Here is a 20,954-nt window from a genome sequence, read left to right on the forward strand (position 1 = left end):
TGAGAGTGATTCAATTCCTGCTCTTCGGTGTCCTCTTGTGGTAGAAGTAGGTGGATATGAAGCAAGTAAAGTAATGGAGACCAGGCAGCCTGAGGAGCCACATTGCCTCAACCCTTGGGGTCCTCCTGTTTACCTTATTAGGCTCCTGATGGGGTGGAAAACCATATAAACAGGGGCACTCCCTCTCTGTTAGCCATTAGCTTAGGGCTCCAAGTATTTGACCCCTCCAAATGGGAATCCCCTGCTAATGGAACTCAGTGCACAGCCCTGGTGAATGAGGCCATTGTCTGCAGGCTATGGGGATGTGGGATGAGCAGCCATGCCTGTTTTAGATGAGTCCCTCTTATCATAAGCCTTAAACGGACAGACCTCTCCCATACTAGCCTTTTGCACAGAACACAAATCAAAGCAGTAGCCATTTTTACTTACCCTTGGGAAAGCCTCGGAGGTTGGTCAACATGACCGAGAATAGGATCATACTTCCATTTGAAGCTGAACCACAAAAATATGGTCGCTGTTATTTTATTGAACAATTTCCCTCTTGCTACAATTCATATCCGTGCTTCTTTCACCATTTATGCAATAAGCTTGCATTCCTGTACCATAAGTGGATAGGGCAGGTTTAGCCGAGGCTTTATTTTAGAATATTTCATATGCTCCTGCTGGCCTGTTTAGTTTCAGGCTTGTTTTTCATATCTCAGTCATATTAGAGCGACTCACTGAACAGATTTCTGCCTTCTAGGCCAACCAATTTTAGAGCTTGTTTATGCTGTCACAAGAAATATTAACATATTTTTACGAGATTTCTTTTTTAAGGAGAGCGTATTTGGGGATCATTTTAACATTTAATTTCTTGAACATTTGACAGGCCCTCTCAAAATAAATGTGCGACAGACTGAGAATACGCTCAGTCCATGTGCTGTGCTTTGCCATTGCACATCAGCAGCACCTTTGAGTAGAGATGAAGAGTGGTGGTGAAATACTGCAGGACAACCCTGGCAAGCACTCCCATTTCTACAGCCCTGTGATCTGAGGGGAGTAGAATAACACAGAGCCACTATAAGTCAAGCTCTATGGTCTGTAGGATTCAATTTATAGCTGAGAATTTTCAATACATACATTTAGACACACCCAGGATGTTCCCTGTAGATATTGGGGTTGCTTATAGAATATTTATGCATTTGGAGTGTTTTTTCCTTCACTAAGTTGATGTATATGCTTTATCACATGTGAAGTTTTGATTGGGTTAGGGGTGAGAGAGAGGCTATCTAACAGTTTGAGATGAGAAGCATCATTACAGATGTGAAATTGAGGTGACAACAGAGAAATATGTCCCCATGCCTGAACCGAATGCCCGTGGACATGTGGGTGTGTGTCATGCCACCACTGGACACACACACACATACACACACATATACACTGGCTTTAAGGAGATTATAGTACGTCCCACGAAGCAGTTAGTCACAGCTGGGTTCCATTTCATATTCCCTCTCTACCTCCCCGATACCCTACTGTGAATGCACCCACGGGAGCAGATTCAGGGAGGCACCCACACATGGAACCAAATCAGCTGTGTTTTCATAAGAAATCCGCAGGGCTGAACCTATGTGTGTGCCTGAGTATGCGCATGTACGTGTGTGGCTTCCAGAAACGCCTTGAATAATTAGAAGTCCAAACCAGAGACTTAAGGAGTGTGCTCTGAGTGCAATGATGCCATGGTAAAGGTATGATCAAACAAGGCCTACGAAAAAACACAGACTTGGGCTCTTTCTCCCTGCAAATACAGAACTGATTACTCACTCTGAAACTGGCAGTGTGTTTTTACTATAAATACTGTTTATGATCGAGTGAGAAAGTGGGGAGAGACATTTTTTCTCATTTTGAATCCATGTGTTGGATGCTGTTTTCTGTGTGCAAATAATACTGGACTATGGAAATGCAAATGTGTAATTGGCATGTCAATAGAGCGGACTGAATTGAATTGGATTGGACTGAGGGAGCGTGAGGGGGGGAGGGGGAAGGGGTGGGGGGGAGGAGATATTGAGTTTTGCTTGAGCACACAAAGAGGTCAGTAGCAGTCAAGGTGGATATGCGTTTTCTTACTGTACTAACAGTCTCTCGGTGATATGAAGAGGAACTGGTGGTGAGCTAGCCTACCACTTCTGGCTCGTTCAGTCCTTTCTCATCAAAATTCAGCTAAATTCCCGGGAGCCCTAGTGGGTATGATGAAATGATTAAGATAGAGAGGCATTAAAAACAAATGATCTCTCTCCCTTTCTCTGATCTCTGTCTCTCTCTCCGAGACACTTATTTGACGTGCCGCATGTGTCTGTGTGTGGGTTGCTTAATTCCTGCCTGGCACCAGGCACATTGAGATGCCAACATGAGCAATCCTGAGCCTCTGACATCTGCACAGGTTCTGTACGTACTCGTGAGGTGGCACACCATATGGCAGAATGCAGCAGCCAATACAAACACAGCAAACACAACACCTGATTCACTGATCTAATGTGACTTGTTAACAATTAAACAATTAAAATGTCTATGATGACATTGACTGCTGTTGAAAATGAGTAGAAAATATAGGCCTATAATAAAGTCACTGCTTTTCCATATTTTAATATGAATATGGGTATAACTAAAAATAAAAGATTGAACATGTTTGAGGCCTAATTTAACTGATGATCCAAATTAAAAGTCTACAGTTTAACTAAATCTAATTTGATAATGTGGCAAACGTGTATTTGCTTATCCATTAGGCTACCATATGCAAGACCCCAAACGCGAACATCAAGTCAGCCCAATGGTCCCACAGCCTTCAGCATCATTTTAGTTCACGAGGCACTTTGCTTGTTGCCAGACTTTGCCCCTTGTACATTGTTTAAATTGGGGTGCAGTATCTTTGTTACACCGATGTGGTATCAGCTCAGTTTGAACGGGGAGGCTTTAGGACCTGGAGGAGATCCGCGCATGCAGCACATGGTTGTATTCATAGACAACACTTTGTTCGTCTGTAAATTGCTTTACAGCCAGCGTCGGTCCTATCCAGATTATCGGCCCGATGCACATATTGTTTTCCTTCAAAAAATGTGTTTTTAACATTTGAGGTGGCTAGGTATAATGTTCTGTTAAGACGATATTCCAATTGGAAACTTTGAGCCTGAGGTTGGTTGGAGCGGTGAGTGAGTCGGTCCAGGATTTTCTAACGGTTTCTCGTAGTTGATCATATTTCAGGAAGTGGTTTAGGTCTTGCACATCAGCTGTTCTACTGTATATTATGGTCGCGCTGCCGTGACATACTTGGACTGTCCGCTCATCCCAAGCCGGTCAACATGTCCAACCGGCGGTGGACCCAGAAGTTTGCGCTGCTGACAGCACTTCATGTCATATCTATGACAACTTGTTTCTGTGGCAGCTTGCCATTCAAGATACCTAAAGGTAAGTTTAATAATAAAATATTCTCGTTTTTGTAGATTTATGCCTTTTTTCTCAAGATAAAATCTTAGTTTAGCTACCTTTACATCACAATGTTTTATAGACAGGTTTACATTGGTCACAACAAATGTTATTTTTTATAACCTATGAGTGGGGAAGGAAACATTGCATTATATTGTAACCTATATATAATGTGTAATATAATATCATGCTCCACTAATGTAGGGTACTACTGTTTGCACGAGTAACGGAGAATGAATAAAGGCATTGGATATAGGCTAGTATATAATATAAACCCATGGATCGTTTCGCGAGCTTTGATCACCATGATCATCATAATGAAATCGTCTTGGAGTGATGATACAGTGCGCATCATGGTAATGCAAATGCGATGTATCATCAGCATTCTCTCATTAAAGGTCCACAAATGGGTGGCGTTTCTGATGGTAATTGCTGCACTGAAGAGGTGTCGACGTCGACAAGAAATTAATCTAGGGAATTTAATAGCTAATTCAGTCGGTTGCAATATTTAAAGCTATTGATGCAAAGTTAGTAGTATAGTTGAGCTGCCTGCACGAGTCTAATAGGCTAAAGGACAAATCATTTTGCGGTGCGTTAATGTGCACTGAAGCTCAAAAGTTGACTTAAGCTGTTTATGAAATTGATCGGAATTAATCACTATGACTGTAGGTGTGGATGAGATTGCATGAGAGCTCGAGACGTGCGTGCGCTTTAGCGCATGTTGGAGGTGGAAAGCTCTATGTTTGAGAGAGAGTGCTGACATTCACAGCAGGGTCTGAAACAGGTCTAAGCATTGAAGTGACAACGAGGTAAACGCCTCATTTGTGAAGTCTCTGAACTTGATGCTCTGGTCAGGTCATTAAGCTATTCATTTGCCGGAATGTAACCATCCATTAGTGAGTGGACTAAACCTTCCCATATTCACTTCACCCACATTCGATGGACTTAAGACCCACCCTACACAGCAACTGAGCCAACTGTGCCATGCCCACAGTTCACAGGTCTCTGAAATCCCATTCATCTGGAGCTTGTGAGGGAACCAGAAATACATACCAGGGTTTCCAAGGTTATCAAGTGTATTATTACACTGAGACTTTACTTAAGTATTGTGGGAAGGGAACAGTGAGACTCCACTTAAGTATTGTGGGAAGGGAACACTGAGACTCCATTTAAGTATTGTGGGAAGTGCATCTTCCCATCATACACCCTGTTGTGAGGAAAGACAAAGCCTCTGTGAGAAGCCTTTACCTGGCTGGAGCCATTATAAGACTGACTGAGCCAAAAAGCCCTGGAGGTTTCTATGTGAACAGGTGCTCCAAAGGGCTGCCGTGTTCCAGATTGAAGCCGGATGAGATTGTGCTGTGAAAACAGCATGGAGTGTCTCGTAAGAGTTCAAGGAGAGTGGGGAAATTAGTGCAAATCACCAGTGCTCAGCCTTTACGAGCATGTGTGTGCAGCATGCTTTTTAAACATATATTTCTTTAATGACTATGATTGACCATTTAGGTCACAATGACTCAAACAATTCCGCTCGGTCGGTATGCATCTTTGAGGCAGATCAGCCGCGAGCGGTGCTGGCAGCTCGTCTCTGGGTCATCTCTCCATGTTCCGCTCTCACTCTTTCCCTCCAAAAGGATACTCCAATAATTTCTGTCGACAGTTGACACAGTTTGTGTCCATATTCCTTTCTAGGCCAGCCTTCATAGCATCTGTCAGCTCGCGTACTGGCGCCCACTCTCTATCTGTCTCTTTGTTCCTCTCTGTCTTTCTCTCATGGCCGCTCACCCGGGTCCCGGACCTTGGAGGACTTTGAGTTGATTGAGCGCAGGCTGAAACAACTTGAGCAAAGCGAAAAGTCTGGCTGTTGACTCTCTCTGCCAGTGTCTCCCAACAGCTGTTTAAATTCAGCTCCCTCACTGAGGCGAAGGAATCCTCCAGCAAGCAGAGCATACAGGGAAAGGAGACCACTGTTCTGCTGGACTGTCTCATCTGAGCAGATAATCTTACATGGGGGCTTCTGCCGCCCAGATGGCCTTTTTATACATGGTCTGGAAAAGCGCTTGAGCTGCCTGGAGAGACAGGCCCAAGTCTGAATGTGTTACAGCTGGGCTTCTTTTAACCCTTCAGCCCCCTGCTGACCTCTTGCAGGGTCTCCAGATGCACCCTGGGATGGGGTCAGAGGGGAACACATTCCCACTAGCCCGTCTCTGTCACCACTCAGACGGCTCATCTTGCTCAAATCTAGTCAACGGCTGGTAGTAGTTAGAAACTGAAAGGTCATGATGGTCCCACTAATCCCAACTCTATTGAAGGGTAAGGCTCCCCACATCAGAAAGCTCTGGGGCCACGAGGTAAAGCTACTCCGGTCCCAAGAGCCACAACTTCCATTTCTATATGTAACATGTTACATTCATCCATAGGTCCCTAATGTAAACGATGGGTAAAGTGCAAAGTCTAAGGTCTAGCTAAAGCTAATTTAATAACTTAATCCCATACCATGAGCAGGATCCTAAGTGCAGACATTGATGGGGTAACATAATGGTCATACACAGCACACACTAGCTTTAGTTCATGCACAAGGCAATTTGCTTGTTGTCTGATGTTGCACTTTGCCTACATGCTCACTTTGCCATTTAAATTAGAGCCTCCCTTAGTGTTAGAACTTGAGTTTACATATCTAAAACATCTTGAGTTTACATATCTAAAAGATAACATGCCTAGGTTTTGTCCACATGCATCGTTAAAACAACAGGTACACTGCATGTATTTTTAGTTGCTGAAAACAGCATGTATTGAAGTAGAAGAGCAAATGGACCAGCTGTTGTTTTGTCTTGTCATGAGTGTCAGGACAGATATTTTAGAATGAATTTGAGTGCATATCCATGTCCATTTAATTTGGCATGAAATGTTGCTGATGGTTTTTCTGTCATCTTGAAACACAGCACTGTTTACTCATAGCCAAAGCTCTCACTGAGTGTATGATTTCTCTCCTCTGTTGATAAACCAACATAAACAAGTTTCCAGAATGAATGAAGAGAACTCTTTGTAAAGTCACACCGAGTGCAGGCCGATTTTGGTCTATGTATTCTGTAATAAAAATAAAGACCAATATTCACCTTAGCAATAGTCTCTTTCCAAATGTCCTGCCATAGTCTCTTTCCTCCCTCTCAGCAGTTCTGCCTCTCGCCATTTAAGTTTTTGGAAGTCCTGCATGGTCCACATTGATTTTGGCATCCCGGCAGTTGAGTTGAACTGCTGACGAGTTCTGATCATGGCCTGCCTCTACATATTGGAGATGTGAATGGGGGTTTTGGCTGGGGATAGTTTTGCTCTGTGTCAATAGGAATAGGTATAATAATGATTATAATTGTAACAACAGTCAGAGCTTCAACAGAAGGCCAAATGTGTCCCTCAGGCTACATGCTAACTAGCGCTGCTCCAGGCATCCGTCCATGGCTCAAGTCACTTCCTGACCTTTTTATAGGCTCTATAAACACCAATAAAGCACCGGTTCAAAGAGGTCAGGTCAGGCAGCTATTAAGGATAATACATTTAGTTATTAGATTAGAAGTATGTTATCAATAGCCCTTGTGATGTTTCATGTTCCACAGATGGATGCTGTCTCTTTCATGTCTCACCTCTAAGACCTGTCCAGAGCAGGAGCGAGCGGTCATGCATGTCCTCACACTCCTCTCTGCCTTTTTGTTATCCGTGAAGACGTGTACATTTAGATTTCGCAGTGGTAAGAAATCACGGATCATTGAGCATTTCAGGCTGAAGGGAGCCCCCCCCCCCCCCATTTCTCTCCTCGACTTTTCCCATCTGTCTATCTTTCTCTCCTTCTCTCTGTCTTTGGAAGTAGCTGGGGGGGTTTGTGCTTGGCTGGAGTCTGCTTGTTAGGGCTTTGACTCCGAACTTCGTTATTCGAATATAATTCGATTATTTTAAAAACTAAAGATATTCGAACGAATTTTAGGGATCTCTTAATATTCGAACCTGTAGCCTATGGAGATAATTTCTATAAATGTATTTGGTTGTAAACGTTGTTTTCAGATTCCGAGGTTTTTTTCACGCCTGGTGAAGTAAAATCGCGAGCTCATTAGCAAGGCTATTATTGGTCATCTGGGCTCCTGTAGGTGACGTTAGCATCCTGGCTGGTTCGCGCTTAGTGAGCTCACACATAGACATAATAGACACTTTTATTTTAAACTTAACCTTCCTCTGATTTTAATCACCTCAGTTATCAATCAAAGCAAACAGGGAAAAGAAATGGCAACACAATCATGAAAAACACTCAAATAAATAAATGTGCAGATAAGTCTGAATGAAAAGCAGCACTGGTTGAAGCCTGGAAATATTGTAAACAAAGTAGGCTAACGTTAGCTTAATTTGCTAGTTTATCAGTCTGGTTAGACTGTTCAGTCATGTGCACATGTGCATGCTGAAGAGGGATGCGCCTGTTAAGAGGGAGAGAGAAAGAGAGCACGGGGCAAGGAGAGTCTGTGTTGAGGTAGGCCTACTTCTATCGCCTACTCTGGTAGAGTTTGACATACTACAATGCAAGATATATATAGCCTATTTATTCATGGACAACATAAAGGCAGGAGGTGTGTGTTGATTTTAATTATGAATGTTCTATCGAACATATTTTTTATTGATATCGATTACATGTCTATTGCGATACATATCGCTATCGTTTTATCGCCCGGCCCTATGCTCAATAATAACAATTTTAACACACGCATAAATACTCAGCCTTTCGTGCACGTAGTCTATTGACATTGACTGATACACTGCCCTCTGGTGGACAGAACATATAGAACTTAAGTTTGATACCAATATCGGTCTTACTGAAGACATTTAATGGTTAAAATATTATTAATACGAATATATTCGAATTAATTCGAATATATTCAAATTTTAATATTAATAAACAAACGAACTTCGAATAAGGCTCTGTGTCCACGCAGGTGATCCATCATCTGTCCATATGCATGGTGTTCCGGGCCCTTTATTGGCATGACTTTAATATCTTCAGTCAATCACTATCAGCCAAAGCTTATTGCTTTAGTGACATTAAATGATAAGAAGCTCACACAGGAAATACGGAGATACACATGAATGGAATAAGGTAACATAGTGTATAATTTCAAGGTCATTTGTAATAGCAGAACCTCCTTATCCCTCTGTCTCTGTTTATGTTTTTCCCATCTTTGTTTTGTCCCTCTGTGTCATCCATACTCCCTACCTCGCTGACCCGTGATAACCTGGGAGGTTATCTGAGTTGAGCCGCTCTGGCTCTCCTCACCAACACCCGGCGGGCCTGCAGCACTTGGAGGCAGGTCGAGCCGCCCACCCACACATGCTGGTGGGCGGGTGGTCCTCAGCCTGACAGCCTGTGCCTCCTGCGCCTCGGCACGCCGCTCCCTGATAGGCCGCTCCTCTCGGCTGGGTCCGTGCCAGCAGCAAAATGCCATCTCTGGCCAGATCACTATAACCTTTTCAGTGCGAATTTGTCATGGGGTGTTTTTCAACAAACGCTGACTGTTTGACTTTATGTGCACTTGCTAAATTCAGAAGGCATTTTCCAGTCAGACATAATGGCCAAACACATCTAGTCTGGTAGAACCAGACGTGCGTTCAGTTCACTGTGTGTATAATCCCAGCAGAATCTGAGCACGAAGCAGAAGACAGGCAGAGCCACGTTAGCACACTTGTGCCCAGGACGTTTATGATCCCATACCTCAGTGGAAATCAGTCAAGTGTGACAGTTTGATGTTATCTCACTTGTTCCCTCTCAGTGCAGTCCGCCACTCTTGACTGCTGTGTATCTCCCTGGGGGCCGGAGATGGCCATAAAGTGTGCTCACTCTTCCCCTCGCCACTGGAAATGACACGTTGTCATTTTGAGCCCCAGCTGAATGGTTGATGTGGACAACACAGCTGTGATAGATCCACTGGCTTTGTGGGATAAAGGGCTCTTCTGCACTCCTTGGAGTCAGCGCCAGAGCCACGCGCTTCCTTTGGCCATACAGAGCTGTGCCAGCCTGGGAGCTGAACGCCAGTCGGAAACCATGACATGGAACAGGGGGCACTTACCAAAAGGGATGACAACAATTCTGTGAAGTGGCATCACACATTGACTGGCACCGGAGGACATCCAGTCTATTGTCTCTGTGACCCTGAGACAGGATGTGTGAGGCCTCATTTCTCTCTCCCGTTTGCGCACGCTGAAGAGAGTCGCGAGAGATGATGAATGTGAGAGACCGGGGGGGGGTGAAGACAGAAAAGCGTTACTGTACACTGCATAGTTGACCACTAATGGGACCAATTATGTACTTTCTCTTGCATTTAAACTGTTTGGGGGATATGTAATGTGTACGTTATTTTAAGTTATTTCTCCACTTAAAACGAATCACTTGATGTACAATCCTCCAATGCCCTGAAGTAAGACTGACCGCCACAGCCATGAGGCCAGGCATCATCCAGGGCGAGCCGACCCTCCCAGAGGCCATGGGACGCTGGGCTGTGGCGGGGCCAGAGGCTCTGCTCTGGAAGTGGAACGTGACTCGGCTCCCCCTCCGCTTCCGCCCTCAGTCCCATCGGACAGCTGAAGGCGTGGGGGCAGGGCGGGGCGCTGAGGGGGGCACAAGATGGAGGGATCTCCCCTTCTCTCGCTCACGCCACTCCAAAGGGGAAACGGGGAGGTCTTCCTGTGCCCTGTGTTAGGTTACCAGTGATGTCACCACCAGGCACGATGGCTTCCTACAGGGACTTGCAGACTGTTTATCCAGGGTCCCCTTACTGGCTGAGCTGTTTAGGATGGAGGAAGGCCAACATTAACACCCACCCGCCCACTGGATTTAGCCCTGCGGTCCTCCTCCCCGCCCCACATCCTCACTCCGCAGGGCCAGGGAAGAGCAGATTAGCCAGAGGAACAACAGCTGATAAAGGCCCACTAAGCCCTGCCGCTGATTTGTGTGTTTTCGTATGGATGGGGAAGCAGTGAAGATGGATTTGTGGCGCTTTCTTCAACACAAAGGATATGAGTGGAAGTGTTTTCAGGGAATAACTAATTAAACATACATACTTTGTTAATGAATGATGTATTCAGTAGTAATTGTTGTTTTCGCCCCTTAAACTATTTCGTCTGGTCTGCTTTTCCAAGAGAAAGTTCATTAATGATATTCAATCAAAATGTCAGCATTGATCACAACCTAAACTATGAGGCATTAAAATGCATGAGCTGGTTTTCAACATCAGGAGTTTATTTGACTCCTTCTGCATTAGACACTAATGTGCAGTTGACTAAACAGATGTTCACTAATGAGGCAACAGCACAGTCCCAGGCATAGCTTCCAGCCCCACTCTCCTTTTTAGTTCCACTGGAATGAATGGACGTGCGGAAAAGGAAATGTCCGAGAGCGTCCGTCAGCGTGTAATACCTGTGAATCGCACACTTGCTGCCAGACTGGGGGCTGTCTGGGCCCTATCTGCGTCCTCCCCTCTATACTTCTTGGAGGCATTTGTTTTCAATGGTGAATCGTTCATCCATGGCTGACTGTGGCGTGATTGGATCAGTATGCTCTCACTAAACCCTCTCCTCCTCTTCCGCCAAGGTCTATGTTTGAACCCCAGGCTTTCCCATCCCTTCCCCGGATCAAAAAGATGCTGGAATCGAGACTCCATCTTGTTTCTATTGCCAACTGCTGTTTCTTTTTTTAACTCTCTCAAACTCCCCCCTTCCACACACACACACACACACACACACACCACACACACTACTTTTTTCCCTCAAAAGTTGAGTCAGAAGAATCATTCTTGTCGCTGTCGGCAATCATTTTTTTCCATTGCTAATCAAATGCTGCTCAGCAGGGTGACTTCTGGAGAACAAGTCCCAGCACTGTGGAGCCAGGGGCAGACTTGGGCAGTGAAAGTTGACCCTGCTCAGTCCTTATGTGCCTATGTGAAGGGCACACTCTCATACCCAGTGGGAGCTCGCTGTCATCAAATGGGGATGAAAGACACTGAATTCTAGTTGCAGTGAGATGACAGATAGGAATTACCCTGAGCCTACTGACAGCAAGAGAGAGAGAGAGAGAATGAGAGAGGGAGAGAAAGAGAGAGAGAGAAAGCAATGGTTCCAAACGTAGGACTTTGGGTCTTAGACATGACTAATTTAGTTCCATACAGTGAAGCTACTGGAAGGGATGGCACCAAACTGTTTCACAGTCTCCCTCAATTTAACAAAGCTTCAGAAGGTAGTGGACACACTATAGGCTTTTTCTGCAGCTCTGAAAAAATGGACAGTTTTCTTTTGAAGGTGTGTTGATAAAAGTGCTCTAGTTGTCACACCACATAAGACAAAAACCTGGAGCAATGTTCTTTATATTCCAGTGTTATTTAACAGGTGAGTGATCGCTAGACTCCTGGGATAGTGCCTCTGTCAACAGGAGTTCTCCCGAGCATCAGATCATTACACACGCTGAGCTCAGAAATGACACCGGCGCCTCTGTTCTTGTGAGGATTAAAACGTATTCCTGCAATGGCTGGAAGATCAAAGGGATGTCATAATGTCAGTCACATTTATGTAACTGGCAAGGTCTTCTAACTACTTAAGTAAGAATTAAACACTGCAGTAACATGCTGCAGAAACAGTTTGATTGCCATTAAAGTTTCACTGAAGCTAAAATTAAGCTTCAGAGAGATGAAACACTCTCATTTGTGAGCCTTTTAAAATGTGTTTGTTCTGGAATAGAACACACACATACACACGGAGACATACTCGCCTGACACACATGCTTTATTGAATTTATTGAAGAAATATAAATAGACCATCTGAAGCTCTCCCCAATACAGTAGTTGTGCACTGCGCCAGTCATTGGTTTGGAACGATTTATTAAGACTTGTGTTTACACTTGCCTTTATTGAGCATGTTAATAAGCCGTGGTGCCAGTTTTATCACTCACTTATTGCATCTGGTTGCTTTTTCTATTGCTTTCGAGCTCACAAGGGCTACTTAGACACCTCCACCACAGACCCTGCACTTTTTAAAAAGGTTGGCGTAAGAAACAGAAATAGAGTTGCATCATGTCTCCGTCTCATAAGAGTGTTTACAAGAGAGGAATAAAACTGCTATTACGCCACGCTAACAAAGACGAGCATTGAGGACAGCCCTGAATGCACAGGAAAAACGATTTGCCATGGTTGTGAACCTTGCCTTCAAAGGGTGGCATCGGAACGAAACGGTCGAGAACGTGATGGTGATTCCATCTGTGGGCTGAAATTCCCTCGTAAAAGAGCGGCGACCTCCCTCTCACCCTCACCGAGCATTACGGCAGCTCCAGTCGGATCAGCTTGAGGTGGTTCTGTTTGGGGTTTTTTTGCTTGAGAGTTTGGTCTCAGTTAAAGAGTCAACACCCAGCACATCTCCTGCTTTTTGGAGTGTCGGCATGTGTATTTATCTCCAATGACATGAACGCTGCTCTTTCACAGACACACACACGCCTGGTTTCTGTCAGGCTCTGGTCCTCAGAAGAGTCTGGCTCTCTTGCTGTGGGGCTGTGGCAGAGATGATGATCACCAGGCCACTAGCATGAAGGGTGTCCCAAGACAGAGGTCTCTGAAATAATGTGCAAGAAGAGACAAGATAACACACACCCGCACAAACACTCACACACAAGTTGGCAGATACTACTGAGTTATGTTTTTTTTGACCCAACCATTTAAGCCTCTTTTAGAGCAAATACCCCTGAGCCCTAGAAGAGTGGATGTAAGCTATTCTGCAGCTCATGTTTCCTTACAGAAACATGCACACATACACACACGCACACATTGTACACACTGACACACGCACAAGCATGTCATCCTATTTAGAAAAGGTTGGCGGAGGTACAGAGAGCAAACAACATACAAGCTCTCCAATGTTTGGCCAGACAATGATGAGCATTAAACAGGAAGGCAACAAAAGCGAAGCGCCAGTAACTTCTCAGGCTTTGGAGAAGGAGCTGCATTTCTGGCAGAGACAATCCACTCCTGGCTTTGTTTGAAAACTCTCTTGACCCCTAGTTTTGCAGTATTGGTTTATCACTCAGTCCTGCACTGTCAGGCTTGTGCATACGTGTATAGCTGACTTCTCCTGTGGACTCAGGATGTGGATGGACACAGGGCATGATGGAGACCATCTGGCCCTCTCAGGCACTGGCCACCCTGAGGTTCTCCAGCACCGGATCAAGGATGCAAGTGTGGGAGAGAGGAACGTGATTTGTTTGGGGCGAGAAAGCGAGCAAGGCCTCTCTCTCTGCCTCGGCGCTATAAGACACCACAAAGAATCGCAAAGTCTCTGTAGTTGTAGATTTCCGTCCTCTGGAAAAGCTCACGGCATAAATCGCAGGCAGAGAGGCTAGGATGTGGGGAAAGAGCTTTGAGCTCTGAATGCGAGATGCAGCTCAGTCCACCTTCTTGGGCACCGAGCGAGCCTTGTCATGGCAGTGAGGAAGACAGAAGAGAGAGAGAGAGGAAGAGAGAGAGAGAACGACGCTTTGGCTGATCAAGCTTCCTACTTAAGAGTTTTATGGAAATCAGCCTTGGAAAGAGAAGGTGGTGGTGGGGGGTGGGTCAGAATAGATAGAGTGGAGGGAATGGGTTTCCATGGAGACTGACATGTCTTGTCCCTTGATGTCTGAAGGCATTGATTAGTGAAGTTGTAGCTATGCTGTTACACTCTAAAAGATGGGCTTTGTTGGCAGGGGATGGAAGCTGAAGAAAGAAGCAGATGTTGTGAGGAGGCTTAAATGCGTCCCATCTGACCACTGATTCCAATTTCTGAATGTGTCCTCTTTACTCTCTGAGAGTCTGAGAAACCAGTTTTTCAAACAGTTATGAAGCAGCCTCGTCACCATCTACCTTATTTGTGATCAATTTTGTTCACAGCTCAGTTGGTACCAAATTGACCTGCTTTTATTGAGTGTGTGCTTTGATGTATTTTTCCCCCTGAATAATAGAACAAATCGAATGAATTTGAAACAGTTGGAGAGAAGAGTGATTTTTTTATTGAATGTGCTTTTGTTTGAAAACCTGTTTTTGTTTTTGTCCCAACAGAGTTTACCGGACCTGGTCCTGCTGGTCTGACCGGTCAGCAAAGGCCTGTCCCTCCACCTCACCCCCTTCAGACCACCGAGCCTCTTCTGCTCATTGGAGGCCGGCGGAGACCCATCAGCCACCTGGGGTCATTGGTAGGTCTACATGTGGATGTCTTCATGTCAGTGAGAGGAGAGAAGAGCTCAGAAGCACACGGGGCACACACATCACTAACCACTTGCAGCTTTATGTGTTTGTCTATTGAATCATTCAGTCATGGTGTGTTAGGTATAATCGGGGGCAGTTATTTATAGATAGAGCAAAACAATAAAATCAAACCAACGTTGTCAGCAAGTACTTGTCAGGACTAGTGGGTCAGGGTTGACAGCAACAGTGTGAGAACAGGAGATGACAGAGGGACATTCTCTTGTGAGTGCAAATATTTGGTCTGGGCTCGGAGTGGAAACTCAACATCAGGATCAGTGTCTGCTCGTGTGCCGGAACCCCCTGGACCCTTCTGGAAAAAGAACTGTTCGGAAAGTGTCGGGTCCAGCAGATGAATGAAAACGTTCACCTCAAGACATTTCAAACATGGGGAAACCGTACAGTCAGGGCATGTTTGCCTCTCTGTAGCGAGAGGAAAATGGAAGCGAGAGAGGGAAAGACAGAAAGGGCTGAGAATGTGAATGAAATGTAAGAAATTCGGGATCTCTCGGCTGTATTTGGAGTAACTCATGCCAGACATGGCTTTTTGGGAAAAAAAGAAGTAGAACAGAAAGACAAAAAGGTGCTTGCAGCTGCCAGCCATGTTTAAAACATTTCTCAGGTTTCCTAGAGCTGTTATAGAGTCTATTCACAAGTTAATTCTTTTTTCCTGGCATGCTCCAACAGAAAGGTGTGTGTTACCCTGGAAGGTACAGGACTGTATAAACCGTTCGGCCTTGCACATGTAATATTTCTTCTGAATGCAGGAAAGAAAAATTACAAAAGCCAAGTCCTTTTGGCAAGTTCACGAAAGGATTGGAAGTCATTTACACTGACCAGTGATTAGTCTGTGTGGGTTTCCTGATGTGTATAGATCTCAGCCAATCTAGGGATTTGAGTCCTGTATAGATAAAAAGCACTTATGTGGTTGAGCGACTTCTCAAAGTGGCTCCATGTGTCTTTCTGCGGAGGGGGGAACCGATAGGCCCATGGTCCAGCGCTCGGCCTGTAATCAGAGTCCACGCGTGTGCCACAGTCAACAAGGATCTGTTTGCGAAAGTGCTGCCCTTAGGCATTTCTTTGCACATTTACCCCTGATGTCGTGTTTTCATAGCGCGGTTATTAAAACAACATGCCAGCTCTGCAGAAAGCGCTCTCTGTGTGTGTGCAAGGGCCTGTATGGCAGGGGGGCGCAGGGGGGCGCAGGGGGGCGCACGGGACGCGAGGACCACCCAGACATGTGAGGGGGAACGGGGCAGTGGGGGAGCCGGCGCAGGGGTCTTAAGAGGAGCAAGAGATGAGAGGCACTTTGGGGTCTCCCTTGTGCAATATGATAATGATGAGTTTGGCGCGGGCGGGTGGGTGGACGGATGGAAGGCCCCGCCGGCTGGCCGCTGCTCTCAACACAGCGCTTGTTTAGTCCTGCTGGCCTCGGCTCCAGGCCTGGCCCACTGACCAATGACCTGATTGTCTTCAGGGATTGCGCTCAGTCTCAAGACTCACTTCCTCTTTCTGTGTTCGAGTGTGTGTGTGTGGTCTTCAACGTGTGTGTGTATATGTGTGTGTATGGGTGTGTGTGTGTGTGATGAGGTGTAAGTGTGTGTCTAACCTATAGTATGTGTTTTTATTCATTTGATATGTGTGTATTCTTCTTTGTGTAAATAGTGTGTGTGTGTGTGTGTGTGTGGTGTGTGTGTGTGTGTGTGTGTGTGTGTGTGTGTGTGATGAGGTGTAAGTGTGTGTTTAACCTATAGTATGTGTTTTTATTCATTTGATATGTGTGTATTCTTCTTTGTGTAAATAGTGTGTGTGTGTGTGTTGTGCCCTGTGAGAATGAAATGATGAATGCCTTTTTATCATTCCCTTTCACAGTGCAACTAGATGCTAAGCCCCCCACGCACAAAGCCATAAGTCAGGCGCTCAGAGCCTGGAGTTGAAAATGGATTAATGTCACTTAGAATTGAAACATAAAGCTAATCCCCGTGAGCCACGGCGCTAAGACAGTGGGAGAGATTGTGTGCGGCTTGTAGAACAACTCCGCCGTGTTCTCATTGCTCTTCCACACAAAGCTGCCTTCTAAAGCTGCCATTATGCTCAGCGCTGAACACCGAAGTCCCACCATGATGCGCCTTCTGCTCGACTCGAGGCTCGCTGGGATGGGATGTCTTCAGCGTGTGTGTGTGTGTGCGTGTGTGCGTGTGTGTGTGTGCGTGTGTGTGTGTGCGTGTGTGTGTGTGTGTGTGTGAGTGTGTGTGTGCGTGTGTGTGCGTGTGTGTGTGTGTGTGTGTGTGTGTGTGTGTGTGTGTGTGTGTGTGTGTGCATGAGAGAGAGATCTCTGTCGGATTTCATCAAACAGCAGCATCTCATTAGACAGCGACTGACATGAAAGAGCTCTTGCCATTGGTGTTGTTCTTGTTTCGTGCCCCCGAATGGCTTTTGTAATGAAAGGAGAAAGATGCTGGTGCTAAAGATGAAGTCTGTGATGAATATTGTTCCTCTGAGTTCACCTATGCTATCTGTCACTTTCTCTCCATTTCCCCATCTCTCTCTCCATCACCCTCTTTCTCTCTCTCTCCCTCTTTCTCTCTTTTACCCTCTCTCTCTCTCTGTCACTCTCTCAGGGTCATCCCGCATCCCTGCAGGTCCTTGTGGAGGCAGAAGGTGAGCAGCTGCTACTCCGGCTGGAAAGGAATGAGTAAGTGTCCCCCTCGTTTGTCTCTTGGCAGCTCTTGACCCCTCACTTCGAGCGGTGCTGACGCACTCTGGACAACAAATCAGTGACATATGCAGGGGCCCCCGGGGCGGTGGTGGCCATGGCAGGCGATCTGACCGAGTGTGCCATGCCGCCATGATGGAGCAACAAGCACTGTATTCACACCGCAGATGCAGACCGCATCACAGCTCAGGCTTTAAGTGATCAGTGTCCCAAAACAAAGACCTGAAAGTGTCCCCACTGAATACAGTCAAATCCCACCACAGCTCTGACAAAAGCCATTATTAATGGGAAACTGCTGGATTGCTTGGGAATAGAGTGGGATTTCTTGCGTGCTGCTTGTGGGTGTTAGCCCATATGGATGCCAGAGTATGTGCTGAAGCTAATGTCGCTAGACAGTAGCTCTTTGCCTTTGTCTCTAGAAATTACTTGTTTATTCCATGTAAATGGGGGCATGCCACAAGCAACAAAATGTCTGAAATATGTCTGCGTCAAACATGGGGACAACAGGGTCTCTGTTTACATTGTTGGGCTTTGTAGAAGACAATGGGTAGACATTCAGTGGAAATATCTCAACCTGCTGACTTCTATTGATAAGAAAGGCCGCTCCTTCTCCTCTCTGACCGACATAGCTCCTTTTCACCAAGGTAGTTTGAGTGCCGAGAACTCACTAACCACTAACCACATCTCTCTAGACTGGGTGCTCTACAATAAACAAATCTGCTCTGCTGTACCACAAGACAAGCGGATGTGAAATTTAAGCAAATGTCGGGTGATGTAAAAAAACTGGCATATTTGCTGACAGTCACATGGAAGCTCGTTAGCTGTTCTGTTTAGCTTGTTAGCTGTTCTGTTCGTCTCAATGGAAAAACGGCTAAGATTGCCATTTTCTCCACCTCTGCTCCAGCCTGTGGAAAGGAAACTGGTTCTCTGAAGGTCAAACCAACACTGAGCTGGTACTAGCAACTACTGTAGGTCACTTTTGGTGGAAAGGGTCTAGCAGTGTGGCTGCCCAACTTAGCCCTCCTCATGCCATTGTAAATATTTGAGCTGAAACAGTGTCTGGTTCCTGCTCGCTCCTCTCCTCTTCTCTCTCTTGTTCTGCTTTTGTTCTGCCCTGGCATCCTCGCTGCTCCGCGCTGCTTCGGGGAAGAGCTTGGCTGCGCTCACACATCTTGTGTTTCTGTGTGTTCTGCTTCCGTCTCCACGTTTTAAACAGGTGCAGGATGTTTTTGAAAAAAAAAAAAGAAAAGAGCACTTCACTCACCTTTTTGGGTGATTAAGCAAGTGCTGGGGTTCACTCTCTCTCTCTCTCTCTCTCTCTCTCTCTCTCTCTCTCTCTCTCTCTCTTGTTTGTCCCTCACCCTCTTCTTGTGTTCTTTCCTTTGTGATTAATATTAATGTTTTCACATCAAAAAATACAAAAATTCAGCAATCTGTTCCGTGTGGATAGAGGCTTAAAGGGTCCTGTCTCTCCAGACCCAGCACTCCAAGATGTCTAACCGCTCCAGGCGATCTCCGCATGCTGTGCTGAGGATGAAGCTCAAGAGGGCCAAAAAAAGAGTTGGTTTGAGAGGGCGTCCTGTGTCAGTCTAACAAGGCGTGTGTAGCGTGCCACGCGTGACGTGAGGAGATATTCTCTGGTGGAGCGGGAGCAGGAGCAGGCTTCTGGAGAGCCGTCTGACAGCTTCCAGCCTCGGGCAGCCACGCTTGAAAACAGCACCTAATTACGGGCTCCGTCGTCGTGGGTGAGCTCGTGAATAAGGAGCGCATCCGACTCGCACCGTCCGTGTTGCTCGGCTGTTGTTGAATGCATAATTTCATTTGGAGTTTCTGCGCAAGGGCAAATGGGAGAACAGGCAGAGCTGTAAACAAGACAGTGATGGAGGAGCAGATCAATATGTGGCCTCAGACTCCATGGAGAAGTTTTGGCAGAGAGTCAGTTCCACAGCATGTGAAATTCATAAAGAGACAATAGAGTCAAGGAGAGGAGGCATTTGGATTGACTCGGCTAAGTGGGTTGTGCTATTCTGCCATCTGCGATGGGGTTTACAGGCAAGGTTTGGTTTTGGATCTGGATTTGGATTTGGTTGTAGAGAAAAGTTAGAAGGAGAGATATGATGGTAAGGTGATGAAGACGGATAAAATGAAACAGAGTGGTTGTGTGTGTGTGTGTGTGTGTGTGTGTGTTCGTGCATGTGTGTGCGTGTGAGTGTGCGTGCGCGTGTGTCTGTATGCATGTACATCTTTGTGAGTGTGCATGTGTGTTTGTGTGTGTGTGTGTGTGTGTGTGTGTGTGTGTGTGTGTGTGTGTGTGCGTGTGTCTGTCTGTCTGTCTTTGTGTCTTTGTGTGTGTGTGTGGACTGACAATGTTTGTTCTGAAGTGTGTATTACAGAACCTACATCAGAGTTAAAACGAACAAGCTCTGTCTAAAAGTTCTGGCAGGCAGGGCCAGAGTTCCTGATGAATACCAGTTGTTAAAACATGACCAAATAGAGCAGTAGAAAAGGGCAGGAAAGGAAAAAGAAGAAACTTTGTCAAATGAAATCATTAAAAGTGAACACATGGATTTGTTTATTTTTTATTTCTCAGATTTCAGCTGAGGAACATTTCCGGTCACATAAACATGAGTTTCTCTTTGTTGTCCAAAACAATGTGGGAGGTGTAGATCGCAGCATAGCTCAGCTCTCCTCTCAACCATTTTGATGGGCTACATGAAGCCTGTTAAACGCCCTGAGCGTTTCCCTTTTAAAGCAATAAATACACTATATTTCTACAAGCTTTAAGGACTTAATTTGACCTCTTTACTACTGAATGGTAAGGTGGTCAAAGCTGGGACGTATCTGGAAGTCAGTTGTTTTTGGCAACGAGGACTCAAAGAGTATGCTTATTCCATAACTCAGCACAACTCAAACCCTGAGCATGTGAGAGTATGTACAGTAGTTATTAGGTGTGTGAACAGAAGTTCCTGTCTCTGTGTGTGTGTGTGTGTGTGTGTGTGTGTGTGTGTGTGTGTGTGTGTGTGTGTGTGTGTGTCTGTGTGAGTGGAGAGAAGGGGGAAAGGTCTCTGTTCACTGTGTAGAGAGGATGGGAGAGGAAGTGTGTGTTTTGTCTTCTGAGGACGTTCCAGCATTTTTATCTGCATGCTCCCCTTGTCATCCCAGTTACCATTCAGCAGTTAGGACAGTGAAGAAAAGATACTGTGGGCAAGGAGCGTGACTGAGAGGTAAATCAGTATACAGATAGACCAGGAGAGAAAGAGAGAAGAACTGGATCCGTTTCTCTAAGGGATCTGGTCTATTTCCAGTGACAGGAGGAAGCTGTAAGGAACTCTCCTCATATCACCAGGAAGTGGCTCCTGGTTTCCTACAGGATCCAGCTGTGAGCAGTGCATGCTGGGATGCTGATAGCTGACAGGCCTCTAGGTGATTCTGCTGCTCGTCACACACTGGGAAAAGTAGAACAGGCCAAATGTCAAAACAGGGAAAATAAGATTCACTCT

The 20,954-nt window shown here is 45.7% G+C and overlaps 1 protein-coding gene across 1 annotated transcript in view; it reads left to right on the plus strand.

Moving 5' to 3' along the window:
• Window positions 1-2,984: 2,984 nt before the first annotated feature.
• The window catches only part of adam12a (ADAM metallopeptidase domain 12a), a 77,066-nt gene continuing 59,096 nt past the window's right edge, over window positions 2,985-20,954 (plus strand). Inside the window, exons 1-3 of the mRNA XM_076298677.1 lie at window positions 2,985-3,438; window positions 14,556-14,689; window positions 17,360-17,433. Of these exons, the coding sequence (XP_076154792.1) occupies window positions 3,333-3,438; window positions 14,556-14,689; window positions 17,360-17,433 (314 nt within the window). The 5' untranslated portion in view covers window positions 2,985-3,332. The remainder of the gene's footprint in view (window positions 3,439-14,555; window positions 14,690-17,359; window positions 17,434-20,954) is intronic.

This window comes from Alosa pseudoharengus, unplaced genomic scaffold, assembly GCF_046254945.1.
Source record: "Alosa pseudoharengus isolate Yale_2024_CS ecotype anadromous, Long Island Sound unplaced genomic scaffold, YU_APseudo_1.1 YU_APseudo_1.1_scf_21, whole genome shotgun sequence".
In the NCBI taxonomy this organism is placed as follows: domain Eukaryota; kingdom Metazoa; phylum Chordata; class Actinopteri; order Clupeiformes; family Clupeidae; genus Alosa; species Alosa pseudoharengus.